Source organism: Sus scrofa, chromosome 13, assembly GCF_054392235.1.
Source record: "Sus scrofa isolate SSC_HxYL_T2T_F1_AM1 chromosome 13, Sscrofa_HxYL_maternal_Yorkshire_Landrace_v2.0, whole genome shotgun sequence".
In the NCBI taxonomy this organism is placed as follows: domain Eukaryota; kingdom Metazoa; phylum Chordata; class Mammalia; order Artiodactyla; family Suidae; genus Sus; species Sus scrofa.
In genome coordinates, this window is record NC_139395.1 from 166,183,007 (window position 1) to 166,204,059 (window position 21,053).

Consider the following 21,053-nt stretch of genomic DNA (forward strand, 5'->3'; position numbering starts at 1 on the left):
GCAAAGCCACAAAACCAGTCTCAGTAAATTTAAAAGGGTAGAAATCATATCAAGCATCTTTTCCTATGTAAAAACATGAAAACAGAAATCAAATACAAAAAGAAAAATGGAAAAAACACAAATATATGGAGGCTAAACAACATGCCACTAAACAACCATTGGGCCACTGAAGAAATCATAAGAGAAGTCAAAAAATACCTGGAGACAAATGAAAATGGAAACACAATGATCCAAAATCTATGGGATGCAGCAAAAGCAGTTCTAAGAGAGAAGTTTATAGTGGTACATGCTTTCCTTAAGAAAAAAAAAATTTCAAATAAACAACCTAACTTTATACCTAAAGGAACTAGAAAAGAGCAACCAACAGAACCCAAAGTTAGTAGAGGAAATAATAAAGATCAGAGCAAAAATTTTAAAAGAAGACTGAAAAAAAAAAAAAAAGGTGAAAAAGGTCGGTGAAGCTAAGGGCTAGTTATTTGAAAAGATAAAATTGATAAACCTTTAGCCAAATCAAGAAAAAAGAGAAAGGACCAAATAAATAAATTAAGAAATGACAGCACAGTTTATACCACCAAAAAAAAGGATCATAAGAGGTTTCTACAAACAATTATATACCAACAAATTAGACAACCTAGAAGGGATAGATAAATAATTTAAAATGCACAGTATGCCAAGACTGAATCAGGAGGAAATAAAAAATCTGAACAGACCAGTTTCTGAGAGTGAAATTGATTTCAGAATTTAAAAAAAAACTCCAAACAGACAAAAGGGAGCAGATAGCTTTACTGGTAAATCTAGTAAACATTTAAAGAAGAGTTATTACCTGTTCCTCTCAAGCTATTCCAAAAAAATGAAGAAGGAACACCCTCAGATTTGTTTGAGGCCAGATTTATCTTGATACCAAAACCAGGCAAAGACACTAAGAAAAAAGGAAAATTTACAGGCCAATATCCCTGATGATCATAGATGCAGAAATCCTTAACAAAGTACTAGCAAAATGAATTCAGCAATACATGAAAAGGAGCATATATCATAATCAAGTGGGATTTATCCCAGAGATGCAAGGATGGTTCAGTGTCTGCAAATTAATCTAACATGATACAACACATAAACAAGATAAAAGTCATTTGATCCTCTCAATACACGCAGAAAGAACATTTGACACGCTCCAACACCCATTGGTGATAACCACTCTCAACAAAGTGGGTTGAGAGTGGTTATACCCATCATAACCAAGACCATGTATAACAAACTCACAGCAAACATCACATTCAATGGAGAAATTCTTAAGGCTTCTAAGATTAGGAATAAGACAGGGATGCCCACTTTCACCACTTTAATTAACATTGTGTTGAAAGTTCTAGACACAGCAATTAAACAAGAAAGGGAGATAAAAGGCATCCAAATTGGAAAGGAAAAAGCAAAATTGTCACAGTTATAGATAACATGATAACTACATATAGAAAACCTTAGACTCCCACCAAAAAACTATTAGAACTAGTAAATGAATTCAGTAAGTTGTGGCATATAAGATAAATATATAGAAATCTCTTGCATAGAATGAACTATAAGAAAGAGAAGAAAACAATCCCATTTACAGTTGCATCAAAAAAAGAATATATTTAACCAAGGAAGCAAAAGACCTATACTCTGAAAACGTAGACATTGATGAAAGGAGTTCGTATTGTGGCTCAGTGGGTTAAGGACCCGGCATTGTCTCTCTGAGGATGTGAGTTCAATCCCTGGCCTTGCTCAGTGGGTTAAGGATCTGACATTGCCATAAGCTGCAGCATAGGTCAGAGATGCGGCTCAGACCCAGTGTTACTGTGGCATAGTCCACAGTCGCAGCTCCAATTCAAATCCTGGCCTGGGAACTTCCATATGCTACAGGTGGGGCTGAAAAAAAAGAAAAAAAAAGACTTTGATGAAAGAAATTGAAGAGATAAATGGAAAGATATTCTGTGCTTATAGATTGAAACAATTAATATTGTTAAAATGTCCATACTGCCCAAAGCAATTTGCAGATTTAATGAATCCCTGTCAAAATACCAATAGCATTCTTTACAGAACTGGAGCAAATAATGTTAAAATTTATGTAGAAATACAGAAGACCTTGAAGAAGCAATCTTAAGAAAGAATAACAGCAAAGCTGCAGGTTATCACTCTTCCTGAGTTCAAACTATACCACAAAGCTTTACTAAAATCAAAACTGCATGTTACTTGCAGAAAAAAGATATACACATCAGTGAGCAAAATAGGGAACCCAGAAATAAACCCCCATACTTACAGTCAATTAATTTACGATAAAGGACCCAAGACTATACAGTGGGGAAAAAACAGTCTCTCGTCTATAAATAGTATTGAGGAGTTTGTGTTGGTAGATGCAGATTATTTCATTTAGAATGGATAAGCAATGAGGTTCTACTATATAGCACAGGAAACTATCTCCAGTCTCTTGGGGTAGTCCAAAATGGAAGATAATATAAGAAAAAGTGTGTGTATATATATATATATATATATATGACTTAATGTGCTATACAGCAGAAATTGACAACACTGTAAATCAACTATACTCTAATAAAAATAAAATTTTTTAAAAATAGTACAGGGGACACTGGACATTTATGTGCAAAGGAATGAAATTCGATTACTTTCTCACACCATATGCAAAAGTAAACTCAAAATGGATTAAAGATTTAAATGTAAAATCTGAACCCATAAAAGTCCTGGAAGAAACCATAGGCAGTACACCCTTTGACATCAGTCTTAGCAGTGTTTTTTTAGATCTGTCTCCTCAGGCAATGGCCACGAAATCAAAAATAAATAAATGAGACTGCCTCAAACTAAAAAGCTTTTGCACAGCAAAGGAAACCACCAAAAAAATGAAAAGACAAAATACTGAATTGGAGTAGATATTTGCAAATGATATACTGATAAGGGGTTCATATCCAAGATGTATAAAGAACTCACATGTGTTAATATCCAAAAAAAAAGAACAGACAATCTGATTAAAAAATGAACAGAGGACCTGAATAGATACTTTTCCAAGGAAGTCATGCAGATGGCCAATAGACACATGAAGTGATGTTCAATCATCACTGATAATCAGGGAAATGCCAATCAAAACCACAATGAGATATCACCTTACTCCTGTCAGAATAGCTGACATCAAAGCGGCAATAAATAACAAGTATTGGCAAGGATGTGGAGAAAAGGAAACCTTTGTGCACTGTTGGCAGGAATGTAAATTGGTATAGCCACTGTGGAAAACAGTATGGAGGTTCCAAATAAGCTTGAAAATAGAACTATCATGCAATCAGGCAATTCTACTCCTGGATATTCACCTGAAGAAAATTAAAACACTAATTTGAAAAGGTATATGCACCCCTTTGTTCACTGCAGCATTATTTAAAATATCCAAGAAGTGGAAGCCACTTAAGTGACCATCATTAGATGAATGGATACAGAATATGTGATATATATAATGGAATATTACTCAGCCATAAAAAAGAATGCCGTCCTGCCATTTGCAACAATATGGATGGACCTAGGGGGTATTAGGTAAGAAAAATACCTCTGACAGAGAAAGACAAATACCATGTGATTTCCCTTATATGTGGAAACTAAAAAACAAAATAAGTGAACAAACAGAATAAGACAAAAATAGACTCATAAATACAGAAAGTAAACTAGTGCCTCATCAAAGGGGAGAGGTTTGGGGGGAATGGGAAAAAAGGGCAAAAAGGATTAAGGGGTACAAACTTTTAGTAATAAAATAAATAAGTCCTTGGGATGTAATATGCAGCTTGGAAAATATAGTCAATAACTTTGTATGGTGACAGATGGTTACTACACTTATGGTTATCAATTCATAATGTTTGTAAATGTCAATTCGCTTTGTTGTACACCCAAAATTAATATTGTATGTCAGCTGTGCTTCAGTAAAGAAAAGGATGTTGTTCTTTTGAGTATTAAGGCTTCCCTCTCTCTATTTTCCCAGTTTGAACTTCTTTGTAAACATGTATTCATCCTCAGAAGAACCCAGTTTGAACCATGTTTTGTCATCCTTACTGTGCAATTCTGCAGCCTCTAAGGAAGTAGCCACAGGAGAATTATGTTCTTTGATTTTTCACTGTAATCATCATGTGACCAAACTTCTCAGGGCAAACCTCAATGCTATATCAGATGTAGCATCAACAGGGTAGAATTATCTCAAGTAGGTAAATACGTATTATGCATTCTGGTTGATATTTACACTCAACTGTATTTCCATACCAGTTTGGCAGAGGAAATTTACCAAATTAGTGAAGTTCGGAGGTGAAAGTCTAAACTTTTAAACTTTTAAAATGTAAGATGTCTCTCTCATCTCTCTGTAGCACACTGAAATAGTCATTGAAGGTCAATAAACATTTATGTAAGGCAAGGAGTAATTACTGGCTGATTTCATTTATTTATTTTATTCTGAAACCTTTATAAAATGAGACCTAGTAAAATATTGTAGTTGATTGACCTTTTGTTTCATGAATTTTACTTTTACTCAGTTTAAGTTGTGTGTATCTAAAGTGATACATAAAAATGGAAGGCAGGTGACTGATGATATATTCTAAGGACTCTTCTCAATGTATGGCAGTCTGTAAGTGCTTTGTGATTTCAAAGTTGTTCTCAACTTTTGTCTAAAAGGGGAAAAGGAAAAGAAAAGCCAAAAAAGGAGAAGAAAGGGCTAAGGGAAACAACTGTCAAGACATTTCACAATTCTTACTTTCAAAACAGTGTCTAAAATTCTTGTGGAAATTTTCTTAGAACTTAATAAGCCTTTTATATCAAGAAAAAGACTGGTATAGCATCAAGACCTTATCCACTGATGTTAGGGAAAGCCTTTAACCCTGTTGTCCGACCCAGGCCTTAAGGCCTACATCATGTGATTTAGGTAGGAAATAGCCTTTTTCTGAGATTATAAAGTTATTTCACAGTAATGTGATTTGTTGCGTTTGGATTAATTGAACTGCACTGATCATGGCATTATCATTAGTAACACCTTATTTTTAGAGGACTGAACCAGGAATGTGTTCCACGTCAGCCATATTTTTAGAAAATAAGCTTTTCAGTTGTTTTTCTCATTAAAAAAAATGATACATGTCACTTAAGGATACTTTATACAACATAGGAAGTGTAGAGAAAAAAAGCAAAAATCGTCTGGAGTCTCACAGCCTGGAAGAAAACTATTGATGTATTCTAGTGAATTTCCTGCTTCCTATTCTATCTTTTTTCTTTAAGTCAGACCATAAATGGTCTCATATAGCTTATATATTTGTACATGCTGACTTTCCTCCCGTATTTTCAGAAATCTTTTTATAGCTGCCTCTGCTCTACTTTTACGGATGTACTATAATTTACTTAACTCTCATCTTGATGGATATTAAGGATGTTTCCAATTTTTTTGATACTATGAAAGTAACTGTGCTAAAGATATATAATACTAGAAATGGCAGAGAAGGTATTTTAAGGCTCTTAATACTGTTGCCAACATGTTTTCCAGCAACATTGTATCAGTTACTACTGCAGATGAGAATACCTGTCTTTTACCTCATCATTATAATTCTAACATCTTTGGTAATTCTGTGGTTGAAAAAACACCATCTTTGGAGTTCCCAAGGTGGCTCAGCAGTAATGAACCCTACTAGTATCCATGAGGACATGGGTTCAATCCCTGGCCCCACTCAATGTGTTAAGGATTTGGCATTGCCGTGAGCTGTGGTGTAGGTCACAGATGTGGTTCAGATCCCACATTGTAGGATTCAACCTGTAGCCTGGAATCTTGCATATGCTGTGGGTGTGGCCCTAAAAAGACCGAAAAAAAAAAAAAGGAAAAGAAAAAACACCATTTTAATTTTCATTTTTCTGTTAGTAAGGATAAGTGTTATTTTTATATTTATTGGCCATGTTTCAAGGAATGTGATCATAAAACTAAAATAAATTGGGGTGGCAGTTTTTTATTTAAGCTCATCTTAGAACAAGTAAATATGGGGGGGGGGGTGTAGGAGGTACCTGTATACTTGATTTGCCTAGCCTGCACTCACATATAAAGGTGTTTTGTGATAATAGAACCTAAATATTTGTAGAGCTCGTGCTTTGCAGATAAGCACTATGCAAAGTACTCTACATCTGAAATCACATTTACTTCTTTCAGGAGCTCAATGGGTGTAGGTACTATTTTTATCATTCCCATTATATAGACAAGAAACAGAGGCACAGATAGGTTAGGCAGTTTGTCCACAATCACCCAGCTGTTCTATGGTAGTACTGGGATTTGAACAAGTGCTGTTTATCACTACATTATACTGTCTCCCTGTCTTCAAATAATTTTGAGAGTGTTTTGTTTTTTTTCCAATGAGGAGTGAACCTATATCTGGGTATACACACTGAGTAAATGAAACTATTATTGAAAAGATAGAATGTGGACCTAATTTATGTATTCAGCAAATGTCTCAACAGGGTGCCTGCTAATGGCTAGGCACTGTGCTGTGTGCTAAAGATGTAGAAGTGAAATGTATGTTCCCCCTGGCTTTGTCGCACTCACATTTCTATTAAAGAGATGTGTAAGTGTACATGTTCTGTGCCTTATGTCACATCTTTGGAATAGACATTAACCTAGATCAGGTTTTCCCCTGATACTCTTCTGTTTATGTCCTGGGGATTCCACCAAGAAAGCCCCTCCTTGGTTATGGATTTCTTAGAATATGGAAGTTTACAGCTCCTAAAGTATTAATAGTAACTCAGACCCATGACTTTCACTTTCTAGATTTCCAGTTCCTTTTAACTTGTTCTAATTACCATTTATGGTCTGTACTTGACCACAGGGGCGGGGGGGGGTTCTGGTTGTTTTTAGCTCTGTATGTCATTCTTTCTGGTGGATCCAAGAGAAAACCTAGACTTTCTGTCAGCTTAGACATCCAGTAAAGACAGCAGATTATGCTTTCAGTTTGAGGAGAAGGAGTTTCTTTATACTAGAACATATCTTGAACTATATATCAGGATGCCATTGATCCTACTGAGAAAAAAAAAAAAAAAACTTCTTTTTTTTTTTTTTAAAAGGGCAGCAGGTGCTGCATATGGAAGTTCCCAGGCTAGGGATCAAATCGGAGCTACAGCTGCTGGCCTATGCCACAGCCACAGCAATGTGGGAACTGAACCACATCTGTGACCTATATCACAGCTCACGGCAATGCCAGATCCTTAACACACTGAGTGAGGCCAGAGTTTGAACCCACAACCTCATGGATACTAGCTAGGTTTGTTTCCACCGAGCCATAGTGGGAACTCTGGGGAAAAAATTCTAAACTCTGGAAACCAAGGGCTCCCAAATATGGTGAGCACTAGACTACATTTTAAAGGCAAAGTTCTCTAACAGGCAACTGTTCCTAAAGACCTTTGCCCACAGCTTTAGCTTACAAACTTCTAAGCGGAATCTTATGCTTAGGAAACAGCTCCGAGATTATTTAGACCTTCTGCCCTCTTTTTTTTTTTTTGATCAGGTTTTCTGGGTTTTTGTTATATATATAAAGTTTCATGAGATATTTGTATATTTTGGAGGTTAATCCCTTAGCAGGGATTTTAAATTTTTTATCAAAACATTAAAAGCTCTCTTACTATCAGCAATAACTATTAGGAAATGAAAAAAACAGTAAAACTAATATTTAATACTTGATCAATTAAAACATTAAAAAAACATTGAGAATTAAAGTATTTTTATCAAGAGTAGTTTGAAAAATGCTTGCCTTCTTGTCGTATGGTTTGAATACAGAGCAAACATCTTGTCTATGCCTTGGTGAATTGCCATACTCCTTTCTAAGATTGAATCAACTTCCAGCACTTTCAGTGTCATGAACTATCTTTTGCAGTTCTGTTGTCGTGAACTATCTCCAAGAGTTCCTTTCATGTGAAGTTCTTTGCCAGAGTCACTTCTTCTGGGACAGCTTCATTTTTTGTCACAACCTCCTCACTGTCCTCATGTATGCCAATAAGTTCACTTTTACTAAGTTATTCTGGCTGCACGTCTAGAGTCTGGAATGACAGTAGTGTTGATATTCCACAGTCAACTAGTCTATGTTCTATTTGAATTATACTTCTAGCATTATCACATCTCGTTTCTTTGCTCTTTCATCTTTATTGCCCAGTTTCTGGTTTTAATTATCCATTGTAAAATGTCACAGTGGTTTATTACTGGGAGCCAGGAAGTAACAGCATATGCTTTGCTGTCTGTGTGTGAATTGAGTACCAGATGTGCAGTGACCAGTCACCAGCAGTCTTCGAAAAGAGTGACATGATTGGTCAGAGATCATGATACACATCTGTTATTTATGTAGTGATTTGTGGACCGAGGAGATAGCAGTGAAGTTTACACTTTATGCAGTTACTATGTTCATATATTGTGGTAAATGAAACTTGAATTGTGTTTTGGGGGGACTTGTGTTATTTAACTAAATAATGTTAACTGAAATTCATACATAATTGGGACAAAGTGGGGACAGATGTAATTTATTTCAAATTTGTGCAGTCTAGACATATTTCCTTTCATTTTCTAACTTTCTAGTCCCTGCTCAAGATTATTTCACCAGGATTTTTGTCAGAGGTATTTGTTTAGGTATCTGTAGAAATTGTTGAAAAATTCAAGGAAAAAATTCATCACAACAGTATTGAGATCCTACCAAGACTTTTAGTCCAATCTTGAGGAGTAGCTTAATATTGAAAGTGATTAGGCATGAAAGAATGAAATTTCTTTGTGGATTAGAAAAATTATTCTGAAGAAGTAAAGACTTCTACATAAGGAAATTTCTATCTGGGAAGGTAAAACATCATCATAATAAGTATTATTACAAAGAATTCTAGGTGTTCCTACTGTGGCTCAGCAGCAATGACCCCAAATCCAAGAGGATGTAGGTTCGCTCCCTGGTCTCACTCACTGGGTTAAGGATCCACATTGCTGTGAGCAGTGGTGTAGGTTGCAGACACGGCTCAGATCCCACATTGCTGGGACTGTGGCGTAGGCTGGCCACTGCAGCTCTGATTCAACCCCTAGCCTGGAAACCTCCATGCACCATGGGCGCAGCCCTAACAAGCAAAAAAAAAAAAAAAAATTCTATTAAATAATCTTGAACTCCCATTGCTTTTCCTTGGTTTTGTCCACATAATATCAAATTCTGTTATTAAATCATGTTTTTTTTTTGTACACTGGTTTTATTGTGGAAGGAACTTAAAAAACCATAGCTCAGCAATAAACTCTTCTGTAGAAATACAGTTGCTATTCCTTTGACCCTTTCTGAATTCAAACATCCCAACTTCCTGCATATATTCTGAGGGTGTGGTACCATTCACAAGTCCAGGAATGTTTAGAACCAAGGAAAGGAAGTTAGTGTGTTAAGACATCCTTTTTCTCTTATCTTTTATATTCAAAGTACTTCAAAGCTCAGGCTTCACAAAGCTTAGACTCTTTTATTTCTGGGTCCTGTAAACTGGGGATATGATTTCTAGTCAGTCTTCATCTTGACAAAATTGTTTCATCAAAGCAAGTTGGATAGTATATGGAGTTCATTATAAAATTATTTTACCTTCTGGCAAGTAATCAGTTTATTATTGGCATTAATATTCATTTCTACCCCGCTCCAGTTTCACAACACCTTCATTGTTTTTTTAATAAGCGTGTTAAATATTTTTAAATAGTAATTTAAATTTAATTAAATAAAAAATTTGAAATTGTAGTTTTATTTTAAAACTTATCAGGTATGTTTTATCTGCAATGAGACAGTATTGATGTGCAGCTCAACAGATACCAAAACCACCCTTAAATTACTTCCTTAGAGTTACCAGAAAATAGCACTGTAATAATAAAATCAAAGGTATGTCTCCTTTTATGATTTACTTTTTATTTGATGTGCATTACACCTCACTGGTTAGCCTTCCTATCTCATTACTGACTCACTAACCCCTTAGTGCGTGGGTCATCTAAGTGCCATGTGTTTAGAACAGGCATTGAATTTATGGATTTTCAGGTTTTGTTAGATGGACTTCGGTCTGTGTGGATCTATATGGGCTTATTGAATCTCATCTTTGGAGCATCGTGAAAACTAAGATGATAGGTTTTATTTGATTTCCAAGTTGAGCCTGGTAATTTCACTAGAATTCATCAACCACAACCTGCATTCTGTCTTGTATATGCTTTATGTCAGTGACAAGGAGACGAGGAAACCTTAATGGAATATCTGTTCATCGTATTAGCCACCTTTCTTCAGATGGCTAGAGGGATGTGTCATTTCTCTGTTCACATGAATTTGAAAGATAAAATACATAATAGGGCTTTTTTAGGCTAGAGTAGACCCACACCAGACCCACACCTTTTATTTAACTAGAGAAGAAGATCTGGGAGTAATACTCCCTGTCACTCACTCCCCACAACCAAAACACATTCATTCGCATGTTAGAATGTAAGGAGCATTGAGCAGAAGTATATCTGTCTTTTTTCGTTGCTAGCACTAAGAGTAGTGATTGTCACATAGTAGGTGCTTGATCAATTATTACTGAATAAAGTAACCTCTAGTCATACATCAATTTGGTTGATATGACTTGGACTAATAACAGGGTCTGGTACATGGTTGGCACACAGTAAACATTCATAGAACAAATGAATGAACCACCTACGTCATCTCTGAGAAGTAGCTAACTAGATTTAATTATTTTATAGAAGGCATGAAAGGGAAACTTTTAGAATTCCTAATTTGTTGAAAAAAATTGATATTGTCTCCCCATATATTTGCTGTTACTGTGTCAGCACTAAGTTTACAAGTTCGTTTAAAATTTTAAGTATTGACCACACCCAATGCTGGTTGAATATGGAGTGACAGGAACTCTCAAACATCATGCATTGCTAGTGAGAATGCAAAATGGTACAGCCACTTTGGAAAACAGTTTGACAGTTTTATACAAAACTAAATATACTCTTTCCAGATGATCCAGTAATCATGCTCCTTGGTATTTGCCCAAATGAAGTTGAAAACTTAAGTCCACACAGAAACCGACACAAGGATGTTTGTAGAAACTTTGTTCATCATTGCCAAAACTTAGAAGCAAGTTTTAAGGTGTTCTTCAATAGAATGGATAAAGTGTATATCCAGACCATGGAATGTTATTCAGCACTAAAAAGAAATGAGCTATCAATCACAAAAAGACATGGAGGAACCTTAAATATGTATTCCTAAGTGAAAGAAGCCCATATGAAAAGGCTGTGTACACTGTGATTCCAACTATAAAACACTGTGGAAAAGGCAAAAGTATGGAGACAGGAGATGATTGGTTGCTAAGGGTGGACAACAGGGAGGAGAGATGCATTGGCAGAGCACAGATTTTTAGGCCGTGAAAATATTCTGTATGATATATAGTATTGGGCATATGGCATTATACATTTGTATAAACCCATAGAGTGTATAGCACCAAGAGCGAACTGTAATGTAAACTCTAGATTTGGGGTGATTATGATGGGCCAGTGCAGGTTGATCCTTGTTAAAAAATATGTATGTATCATTTTGGTGAGTGAAGTTGATAATGAAGAAGGCCATGCATGTGTGGGAGCAGGGAGTATATGGTAATTCCTTGTACCTTTCTCTCAATTTTTTGTAAACCTCAAACTGAGCTGAAATAATAAGTCTTTTAAAAGTGTAAATACTGTATATACATTCTTTTTTCTGTAGATGTTTGACTGGGTCACTTTGCTATACAGCAGACATTGAAACAACATTGTAAATCAACTATACTTTAATAAAAAAAATTGCATTGCAAAAAAAGTAAATACTGTATTTCCCCTATTTTGCATTGCACTGCATTGATTTCAGTACTTTTAGCTAAGGGGAATTGTCTAAAGCATGCAAATATTAAAAATTACATAGATTGTCTTGTTAAGTAGCCAGAAAATCATACCAGGAAGTTAAGAACACATTAAATCATCTTTATCTTAATGCTGAATATTCGGGGAATTATTTGAATTTATTTTCATTGTTGCATTTAAAGTTTTTTTAGGTTTGATAAATAAGAATAAATCCACTTTTTAAAGGACAAGAAAAAAGTCACCAAAAAAATCCTGGAGATTATTGGGTTCTATGGCATCTCTATCAGATTCCTGACAAAACATTCAGATATGCTGGAAAAATTAACAGATGGGCCTAGCAACAGGATACCTTCTCCAGACTTGCTATGGAACCTGCTAAAATGTGTCCATTGTGAGCAAAGGAAGTGAGTCAAAAGAAACCCTTTTTAAAGATTCACTAAAGAGAGCATGGACATAATCTTTCGTTGCCAGTGGTTACTTGTTAGGAATGGCTGCTTAATTTTAAAGAATTTAAATGCCTTGAAAATAAGTAGTAGTTGAACAAATCAACAGGAACTAAAGCCACCTCAAAAAGGTTTGAAAAAACCTTTCTGAAAAACACTGTCAATCAGTAGTGTTTTGTGGTATTTTATTTTTGTTTCTATGGTCAACATTATTTTTCTCCTATATCTCTTCTAAGCCTGAAGAGGTTGAATTTTATATGGGTTTAAACTCTTAGTTTTCTTAAGAATGGTATAAGTCAGGAGTTCCTTTGTGGCTCAGCGGTAATGAACGCAACTGGTATTCATGAGAATGTGGGTTCCATCCCTGGCCTCACTCAGTGGGTTAAGGATCTGGCATTGCTGTGAACTGTGGTGTAGGTCACAGATGCGGCTTGGATCCCGCATTGCTATGGCTGTGGGGTAGGCCAGCAGCTACAGCTCTGATTCAACCCCTAGCCTGGGAACTTCCATATGCTGCAGGTGTGGCCCTAAAAAGATTTTTAAAAAAAAAATGTACAAGTCAGCCTTTTTGCATGAACTTCTGCTATACTCTTAAGGTGAATTCTTGTTGCTTGATCTGTGTAGCTCTTTTAGGTATTGAATTAAATCTAGAAGAGTCTCTTATAAATGTTTGATTGATTGTGAGGTACATTTGAAACAGTTTCTATTTTATAATCCTTTTGCATAATGTTCAAGCTCTTTTTAAATAATGGGATTAAGATGGAAACCCTGACAAATGTCTAGAGAAAGTTTCTTTTTTCTATCTGTGCCTTTGTATTTTGTGACCTTTTTACTGTATTTTTCCTTAGAAAATAGGAAAGCTCAAAATCTGTACCCTTTAAGAAGGCAGGGATATGACTGAGTCATAGTCACATAAGTTCCAAGACTTGGTGGATCAGATGAAAGCCTGGAGAGCTTGCCGTGTTGTTTCTTACTTCTTTTTGATTCTTGTGGATTTCACTTGCTCACTTAAGGATTAATTACTGATTAGCCCTTCATCTCCCCCTAAAGAGGACAAAGTTGAGATTACAATCCACAGTGGGAGTAGAGGAATTCCTGTCATGGCTCAGTGGTAATGAACCTGACTTGTATCCAGGGGGATGCGGGTTCAATCCCTGGCCTCCCTCAGTGATTTAAGGATCTGGCATTGTGATGAGCTGTAGTGTAGGTCACAGACGCGGCTCAGATCCCATATTGCTGTGGCCATGGCATAGGTCGGCAGCTACAGCTCTGATTCAACCCCTAGCCTGGGAACTTCAATATGCCGCAGATGCAGCCCTAAAAATAATAAATAAATAAATAAATAAATAAATAAATAAGTAAATAGAGTATGAGTAGAGATTTTAAATTCAGGTGCCTGTATTAGACCTTAAATACCTTAACCATAGGTTGTAATCTAACCCAAGGTTATAACACCTTAAACATAAGTTTTTATCATGTCACTTAGGGGTTTATTTGTTGTTTTCACCGTAATTGATCTGTTTGTCATTTTCGTGGATGCTAAATATAAGATTATTTGAAATTTCCCCCTCACCCATTGATTAATGGAATGGTAAGTAGCATGTGTGGATGAAACAGCACAGTCACTCATGCAGTATGTTTGAGGTTACTTTTAACAACTTTGTTCATGAAAAATTAATTTTAATATTAACCAAACCCAAGAGATGAATATATGATAACAATACTATTTTCAGACTTGTTTTAGGCATTATATTATTCATTTAGGGAAACTGGACACTAGACAATAAAGGTAATAACATCAAAAGCAAATTTTGTTTGTTCATACCTGTTAAGTATTTGTAGTTTATTTTTATGAAATTAATTTTAGTTAAACAACTTAGGCATTTCCTCCCACCTCAGGATTTCAAGAGGGTGTGATTTGTCCCAATGTTTATTCTATGTCTTCAAAACAAACAAAAAAATATAGATTTCCAGATGCTTTACTGATTTTACATAAAGTGCAACAAAATTCTCTTTTTCTCATTATTACCAACTAGCCAGTTTTTTCTCATCAGTATTGTGTATATCAGTTGTAAACCTGAAGCAGTTTTGCCCCTCAGGGGATATTTGACATTGTCTGGAGACATTTTTGATTGACATGGCATATAATGGGGGGGGGGGCTGTTACTGGCATATAATGTGTAGAGGTCAGGGATGGTACTAAACATTCTATAATGCGCGGAACAGCCCCCTAACAACAGCAACTTATCTGATCCAAAATATTAGTAATGCCATGATTAGGAAAGCCTGATGTATATAACTTCACCCTAAGGGAATAAAATGTCACCAATAAATTCAGCATTCATATTTATACTGCCATGACACCATTTAGTCATTGACATGTTAGAAAAAAATTTGAGATGGCTTGACATGATATGAAGGAGTTGCTCCTCGAAGGTTATTCAATTATAGTAAGTTATCAGTTTAATCTTTGCACCTTGTAAGTTACAGAAATCATTTCGCTTCTTGTGATTGAGCTCCTGTAATTCTTTGTGTTTTTTTTTTAAGCTCTTAAATATAAATCCAGTTATACGAAGGAGAAAACCATTTTTCTATTAGTTGCTGGACTAATGCTCACTATCATTGTCATTGTTGGAGCCATTCTTTTCATCCCAGGTAAGATAGACAGTTACTATGAGGGAAGGCGGGATTGCTAAGGCGGAGGGCATTTCTGAGAAGGTGCATGGTAGTTTCCTAGAGCTGCTATAACACATCACCACAAACGGGGAATCTTAAAACAAAAGAAATTCTCTCACAGTTCTGGAGGCCATAAGTCTGAAATAAAAAAGTCCCCAGGTCTGTCCACCCTCCCGAGATGCTAGGGGAGACTCCTTTCTTGCCTCTTCTGGCTTCTAGTGTTTGCTGCCAATCTGTGCAGATTCTTGACTTTTGGCAGCATAACTCCAATTTCCTCTGTGTCACATTGTCCTCTCCTCACCTCCCCTCGCCTCTGTGTCTTCACTAAACTTCCCTCTGCCTCTCTGTTACAAAGATACTTGTCATTGGAGTCAAGACCCACCTGGTTAATCTATAATCCTTAACTTAATCATAGATCTTACAGTAAAATATAATACTCACTCTTTTGCTATATAAGTTACTATTCACAGATTCAGGGGATTTGGAGGTGAATGTGTCTTTAGGCCACCATTCAACCACTGAGGCCAAGACATGGAAATGGGAATGAATATGGGAAGCAAATGTGTCTGGAACTGCAGTTGCCCTTGGAGATGGCAACATGAGTGGGAAGTAAGGGTACACAGCCCATGGAAAGAACAGCAGAGAAAGACAGGCCACAACTCAAGAGTTCAGACTGTGGAAAGCCTTTATTGGTTTTTGGTTTGAGTAGAATACAGTATCAGTGTAATATTTAGGAACATAAACTTGGCAGTTCTCTTTGCACCTAGAATTAGTAAAGACATGGGGAGGAAGGAGATGCATTCAGAAGACAACTTGAATGAACAGCTGCTTTGGGACAGATTAAATGTAGCAAATGAAGGGAAAGGTAAGAGATTCCAGAGTTTATCACTGGAATTATGTAAGGTAGTTAAGAAGGAGGCAGAGCCAGTTCAAGGTTTGATATGTTGAGACTTAGATGTTGACATAAAGATGTCTTAAGTTTGGGAGTTCCTATTGTGGCTCAGCAGGTTAAGAACCTGGCATAGTTTCTGTGAGGATGTGCATTCAGTCTCTGGCCTTGCTTAGTGGATAAAGAATCAGGCATTGCTGCAAGCTGTGGCGTAAGCCTCTCAGATTGTGTGTTGCTATGGCTGTGGCATAGGCCAGCAGCTGCAGCTCCAATTCATCCCCCAGCCCAGGAACTTCCATATGCTGCAGGTACAGCTGTAAAAGAAAAAAAGAAAAAAGGAAAAAAAAAATAGATGTCTTAAGCTTAGTCTTGAATAGTCAAAAAGTAGTCATTTATTTTGTGTTAAGTTCAGGGAAAAACATATTTTTAAACTTTATACTAGTAGTATTGAGATTAATGCATTTAATGCATTTAGTACTTTTAACATTCCATAAGAGGAAGTATGAAGGAAGATATTAATTATTATTTTTAATTATTAACAGGTGAATATTCAACAAAGAATGCTTGTGGACTTGGTTTAATTGTAATCCCTACAGCAATATTAATATTACTTCAATACTGTGTGTTTATGATGGGTGAGTATTTGTTATTATAGTATGATTTTGCCCTCTTTTTTCATTAAAAAGAAGCAATTTTGGTTAAAATATTTTATTTTTTTAAATAATGCAGTGGAAGTTGGTTTATTAAAAGATCCCCCCCCAAAAAAAGATTTCTCAAGCTACTTTTAGTGACATTTCCCCATATGGTTTTAGTTTTATGTAATTCTTAATTTTATGTAATTTTATAAATGTTTATAATTATATATAAATATATATAATTTTACATAATAAATTTTATGAAATTTTACATATTTTTATAAATTTAATATAATTTTAATTTCATATAATTTTAAAGTTAACTTAGGTTTTCAAGGCTTTCAGTTATCTTGTAAAAAATGGTTTTCATATATATTTGATGTCAGTGGTTTTTTTAAATTATTCTGTGTAGTTTTTAATGATTATCTTCATATTTTTATTTCAGTTTTTGGAAGCTAAAAAAAGTAGATATAAAACATGCCCTCTCTCTTCTTTTGCTGTGCCTCTCTGTTTAAAAAAACTAGTTCTACAAAATAGGATTATAAATGATAAATAGTGGCTTTATTATTTTTTTTAGTTACTGGCAGATCTGAACATAGTAGTTTTAAACAGTGATGCAGATAGCCAACCTATAACTGATGTCATTTTCACTGCATTTTGAGCATAAATCACTAACATTTTTATTGTTATTAAAGTCTGTTTTTTTCCATTTGTGTTTAACTCTCAGCCTTAGAGCCTATCTCTGGCTTACTGCACATTGGAAAGGTATCAGTTTGTTATAAAATCACAGATCTAGACACAGCAGATAGAGGTCAGGATGTTTACAGTGGTGTGTTGGCATAATGGTTCTCTCAGCTAGAGCAACTTTGTGCACATGTGGCAAAGCCAAGCATAAGAGCCATTCATGTGGTAAAATGCACAGGTGTGGTAAAAGGAGCATTGTTTTAAATGAACCCAACTAGTTTCCATGAAGACATGGGTTTGATCCCTGGCCTTACTCAGTGGGTCGGGGATCTGGCGTTGCCGTGAGCTGACGCAGCTCAGATCCTGCATTGCTGTGGTTATGGTGTAGACCAGCAGCTACAGGTCCAATTTGACTCCTAGCCTGGGAACCTCCATATGCTGCGGGTATGGCCCTAAAAAGACAAAAAAAAAAAAAAATTTTTTGGTTAAAACTATCAGTCCAGCTCAGCTGACTGTGAAAATAAAAGGTTGCTGAATGTGTAAATCTGGAGCTGACTACTTGTGTGGGAAGACAAGGTCTGGATCACTGGAAAAGAATCTACTGTCTGACAAAGAACTCTAGAGACCATCTTTGGTTATAGGATATTATTCTTGATTGCACAAAATACAAGCAGGAGTGATTTCTTCTTAAAGATTCTCAACCCACTGTTCCTCTCTCCAGCTCTTGGAATGTCTTCCTTCACCATTGCCATATTGATCCTTCAGGTATTGGGCCATGTGCTCTCTGTGGTTGGACTTAGCCTCTGCGTCTCAGGTAAGAGCCCCATCCTTCTCCACTCTCACTTTGTCTTACTAGAGATGTCTCTTGAACAGAGCTCTTCTTTCCCTCTTTTTCTTTCTTCTTCTTTTTAAATACATAGACTTTATTTTTTAGAGTGATTTTAAGTTCGCAGCAAAATTGTGTGGAAAGCACAGAGAGTTCCCATATACCCCACATAACAGCTTCCTCCTCTGTTAGCATCCCCCACCAGAATGGTAAATTTGTTATAGTTGTTGAATTAGCATTGACATAATATCACCCCAAATCCATAGTTTTACATTAGGGTTCATTCTTAGTGTTGTACATTCTATGATTTTTTTTTTTTTTTGTCTTTTTTCCTTTCTCTAGGGCTGCTCCCGCAGCATATGGAGATCCCCAGGCTAGGGGTCTAATCGGAGCTGTAGCTGCTGGCCTATGCCACAGCCACAGCAACAAGGGATCTGAGCTGCATCTGCGACCTACACCACAGCTCACAGCAACGCCAGATCCCTAACCCACTGAGCAAGGCCAGGGATTGAACCTGCAACCTCATGGTTCCTAGTCGGATTTGTTAACCACTGTGCCACAATGGGAACTCCCTGATTTTGATAAATGTATTATGACATGCATTGTAGTTATAGACATGATATCATATAGAAAAGTTTCACTGCCCTAAAAATCCTCTGCTCTGCCTACTCATCCTTCCTCCCCCTAAACCCCTGGCAAACCACTAATCTTTTCACTTTCTTCATAATTTTGCATCTTCCAGAGTCTTACAATTTGAATCATACAGTCTGTAGTACTGAATAACATTCCATTGTATGAGTGTACCACACTTTGTTTATCCCCTACTGAGAGACATCTTGGTTGCTCATTTTGGGGATATTAAGAGTAAAGTTGCTCTGAACACCCACATATCTGTTGTGTAGATATAAGTTTCAGCTCCATTCAGGTAGATACCAAGGAGTGCAATTGCTGGTTTGTGTATGAAGAGTATATTTAGTTTTCTAACACATTGCCAAACTGTCTTCCAAGGTAGCTGTACCATTTTGCATTGCCACCAGCAATGAATGGAAATTCCTGTTGCTCCACATCCTTGCCACCATTTGGTGTTGTGAGCTCTTCTTTAATAACTCTTCTCTTCACCCCACTGAGAGTGGTGCTTTCCACATTGCCGTGAGACTATTGGCTGTATATGGCTTGTAGGCTGATCATTCGAGTCGCTAAACTGCTATGCCTGTATTTGTGGGAAAGCTTTCAAAATAACCAGGTTCCATCTAGTTGGTTGGATCCTTATGCTTTACAGACTATTTTTCCATTAGTCTTGATTGATAAGGTACATGTTCTGCAGATAAGGCTTTTTTCTTTTAATAATTTGGAGTCACTTCACTAACTGACTTAATAGTGATGAATGTACGTAGATAATTTTTGTTTCTTGATAATTAGAAAAAGAAATACTCTCCTTAAAACTTGATATTATCACTTTTGTTGTCAGTTCTTTTCAGAAACTCAGTTATTTTATGTGAATTTCTAACATAAAATTGTATTTGTTTTTACAGAGTGTACCCCAGTGCATGGCCCTCTTCTGATTTCAGGTTTGGGTATTATAGCTCTAGCAGAATTACTTGGACTAGTTTATATGAAATGTGTTGGTAAGTCAGCCTTATTATTGTTAGCCAAGAATTTCACATATATAATCTGGGAAATGCTTTTGATTGATTCTTACAGTTTAGAAACAGAGAAATGAATTGGTAATTCCAGATGGAAAAAATGCAACGAATGCTGCTTTATTATTTTTTTTATTTTTATTTTTTGCTTTTTAGGGCCACACCCACAGCATATGAAAGTTGCCAGGCTAGGGGTTGAATCGGAGCTACAGCTGCCAGCCTACACCACAGCCACAGCAATATGGGATTCGAGCCATGTCTGTGACCTGCACCACAGCTCATGGCAACACTGGATCCCCAACCCCCTGAGGGAGGCCAGGGATCGAACCCGCATCCTCATGGATACTAGTCAGATTTGTTTCTGCTGTGCCACAATGGGAATGCCCAGCTGCTGTATTTTTGAAATAATAAAATTAGAATGATTCGGGGGTACTGAAAGAGGGTAGAAGTCATACGCATTCATGAAAAGTTTAAAGATTATTAGGTAGTTGCAGAGAAAGCAGCTTTATGTTTTCAAAAATACAGATTTTTTATACCAGTAAAAGGAGAGAGTGTTGAGGATTCATTTTCACTAATTAAAAAGGATTTTAATTGGCTCGTTGTCTCTGTAATAGAGCCCTTCCACAGAGGCCTGTTTGTCAGTTGCTGTTCTCCTTGCAGACTGTTTACAAACCTTGTCTCCCCGAAGTAGACAGAACTGAAATTCAAAATCTGTCACTTTTGTTAATTAAAGAGCAGTGCGCTGTGACACTTGACTTTAAAATATTTTTAGTTGAAACCAATATAATAAAGACATTGAGTTTTAAATTTTAGGCTTTTACTACTCTTAAAAATCAGTTGATAGTAAATGTGGACTTAGCTTACTATTTCTAAACTTTGTATTTAATCTTCAAATTTTCAAATAACAGGCTTCTGTATTAATTCTTATTTTTAATATGTTTATAGAAATAGGTGCTTTTAATAGTGCCTAAAAACTAGTGTTGTCTTACTCTAAAGCTGTTCCCCACAGTCTAGTTTATATTAGTCTTCCTTTAAAAGATGTGTTTTTTATTTACCAAGTAAAGCAAACTCTTAAACATTTGTCAAAAAATGCAAAGTTACAAACTAATGGAGTAAAAAAAAAAATCAGTCTTTTCTGCTTTGCCTTAGGTGAACTTTATATTTCTAGAAATTAACACAAACCTTGAATTGTTATAGTCGGATAATTCCCCCACATGACTTGCATAGTACTTTGAAAGAAATTTTACCTTTATTTCTGAACTTGAACTTTCACTGACTAATCACTGAGTTCAATTCTGTTACATATTTTTATCTCCCTTTAATGCTTCTTAGCTGAACAGTTAAAATACTTAACTAAAATTTACCATCTTTACATGTGCATAAGTCAG

The 21,053-nt window shown here is 36.0% G+C and overlaps 1 protein-coding gene and 1 long non-coding RNA gene across 8 annotated transcripts in view; both read left to right on the forward strand.

The window, feature by feature from the left end:
* The window catches only part of CD47 (CD47 molecule), a 59,677-nt gene that overhangs the window by 26,461 nt on the left and 12,163 nt on the right, over positions 1-21,053 (forward strand). For all 7 annotated transcript variants that reach the window (XM_084987037.1, XM_084987038.1, XM_084987039.1 and 4 more), the window contains 4 exon segments: positions 14,863-14,970; positions 16,423-16,515; positions 17,921-18,013; positions 19,558-19,650. In XM_084987037.1, the coding sequence (XP_084843163.1) occupies positions 14,863-14,970; positions 16,423-16,515; positions 17,921-18,013; positions 19,558-19,650 (387 nt within the window).
* LOC146397746 (uncharacterized) lies at positions 2,225-8,665 on the forward strand. The gene is made up of 2 exons (XR_014824917.1): positions 2,225-5,722; positions 7,230-8,665. It is a non-coding gene; the product is annotated as an uncharacterized LOC146397746 (long non-coding RNA).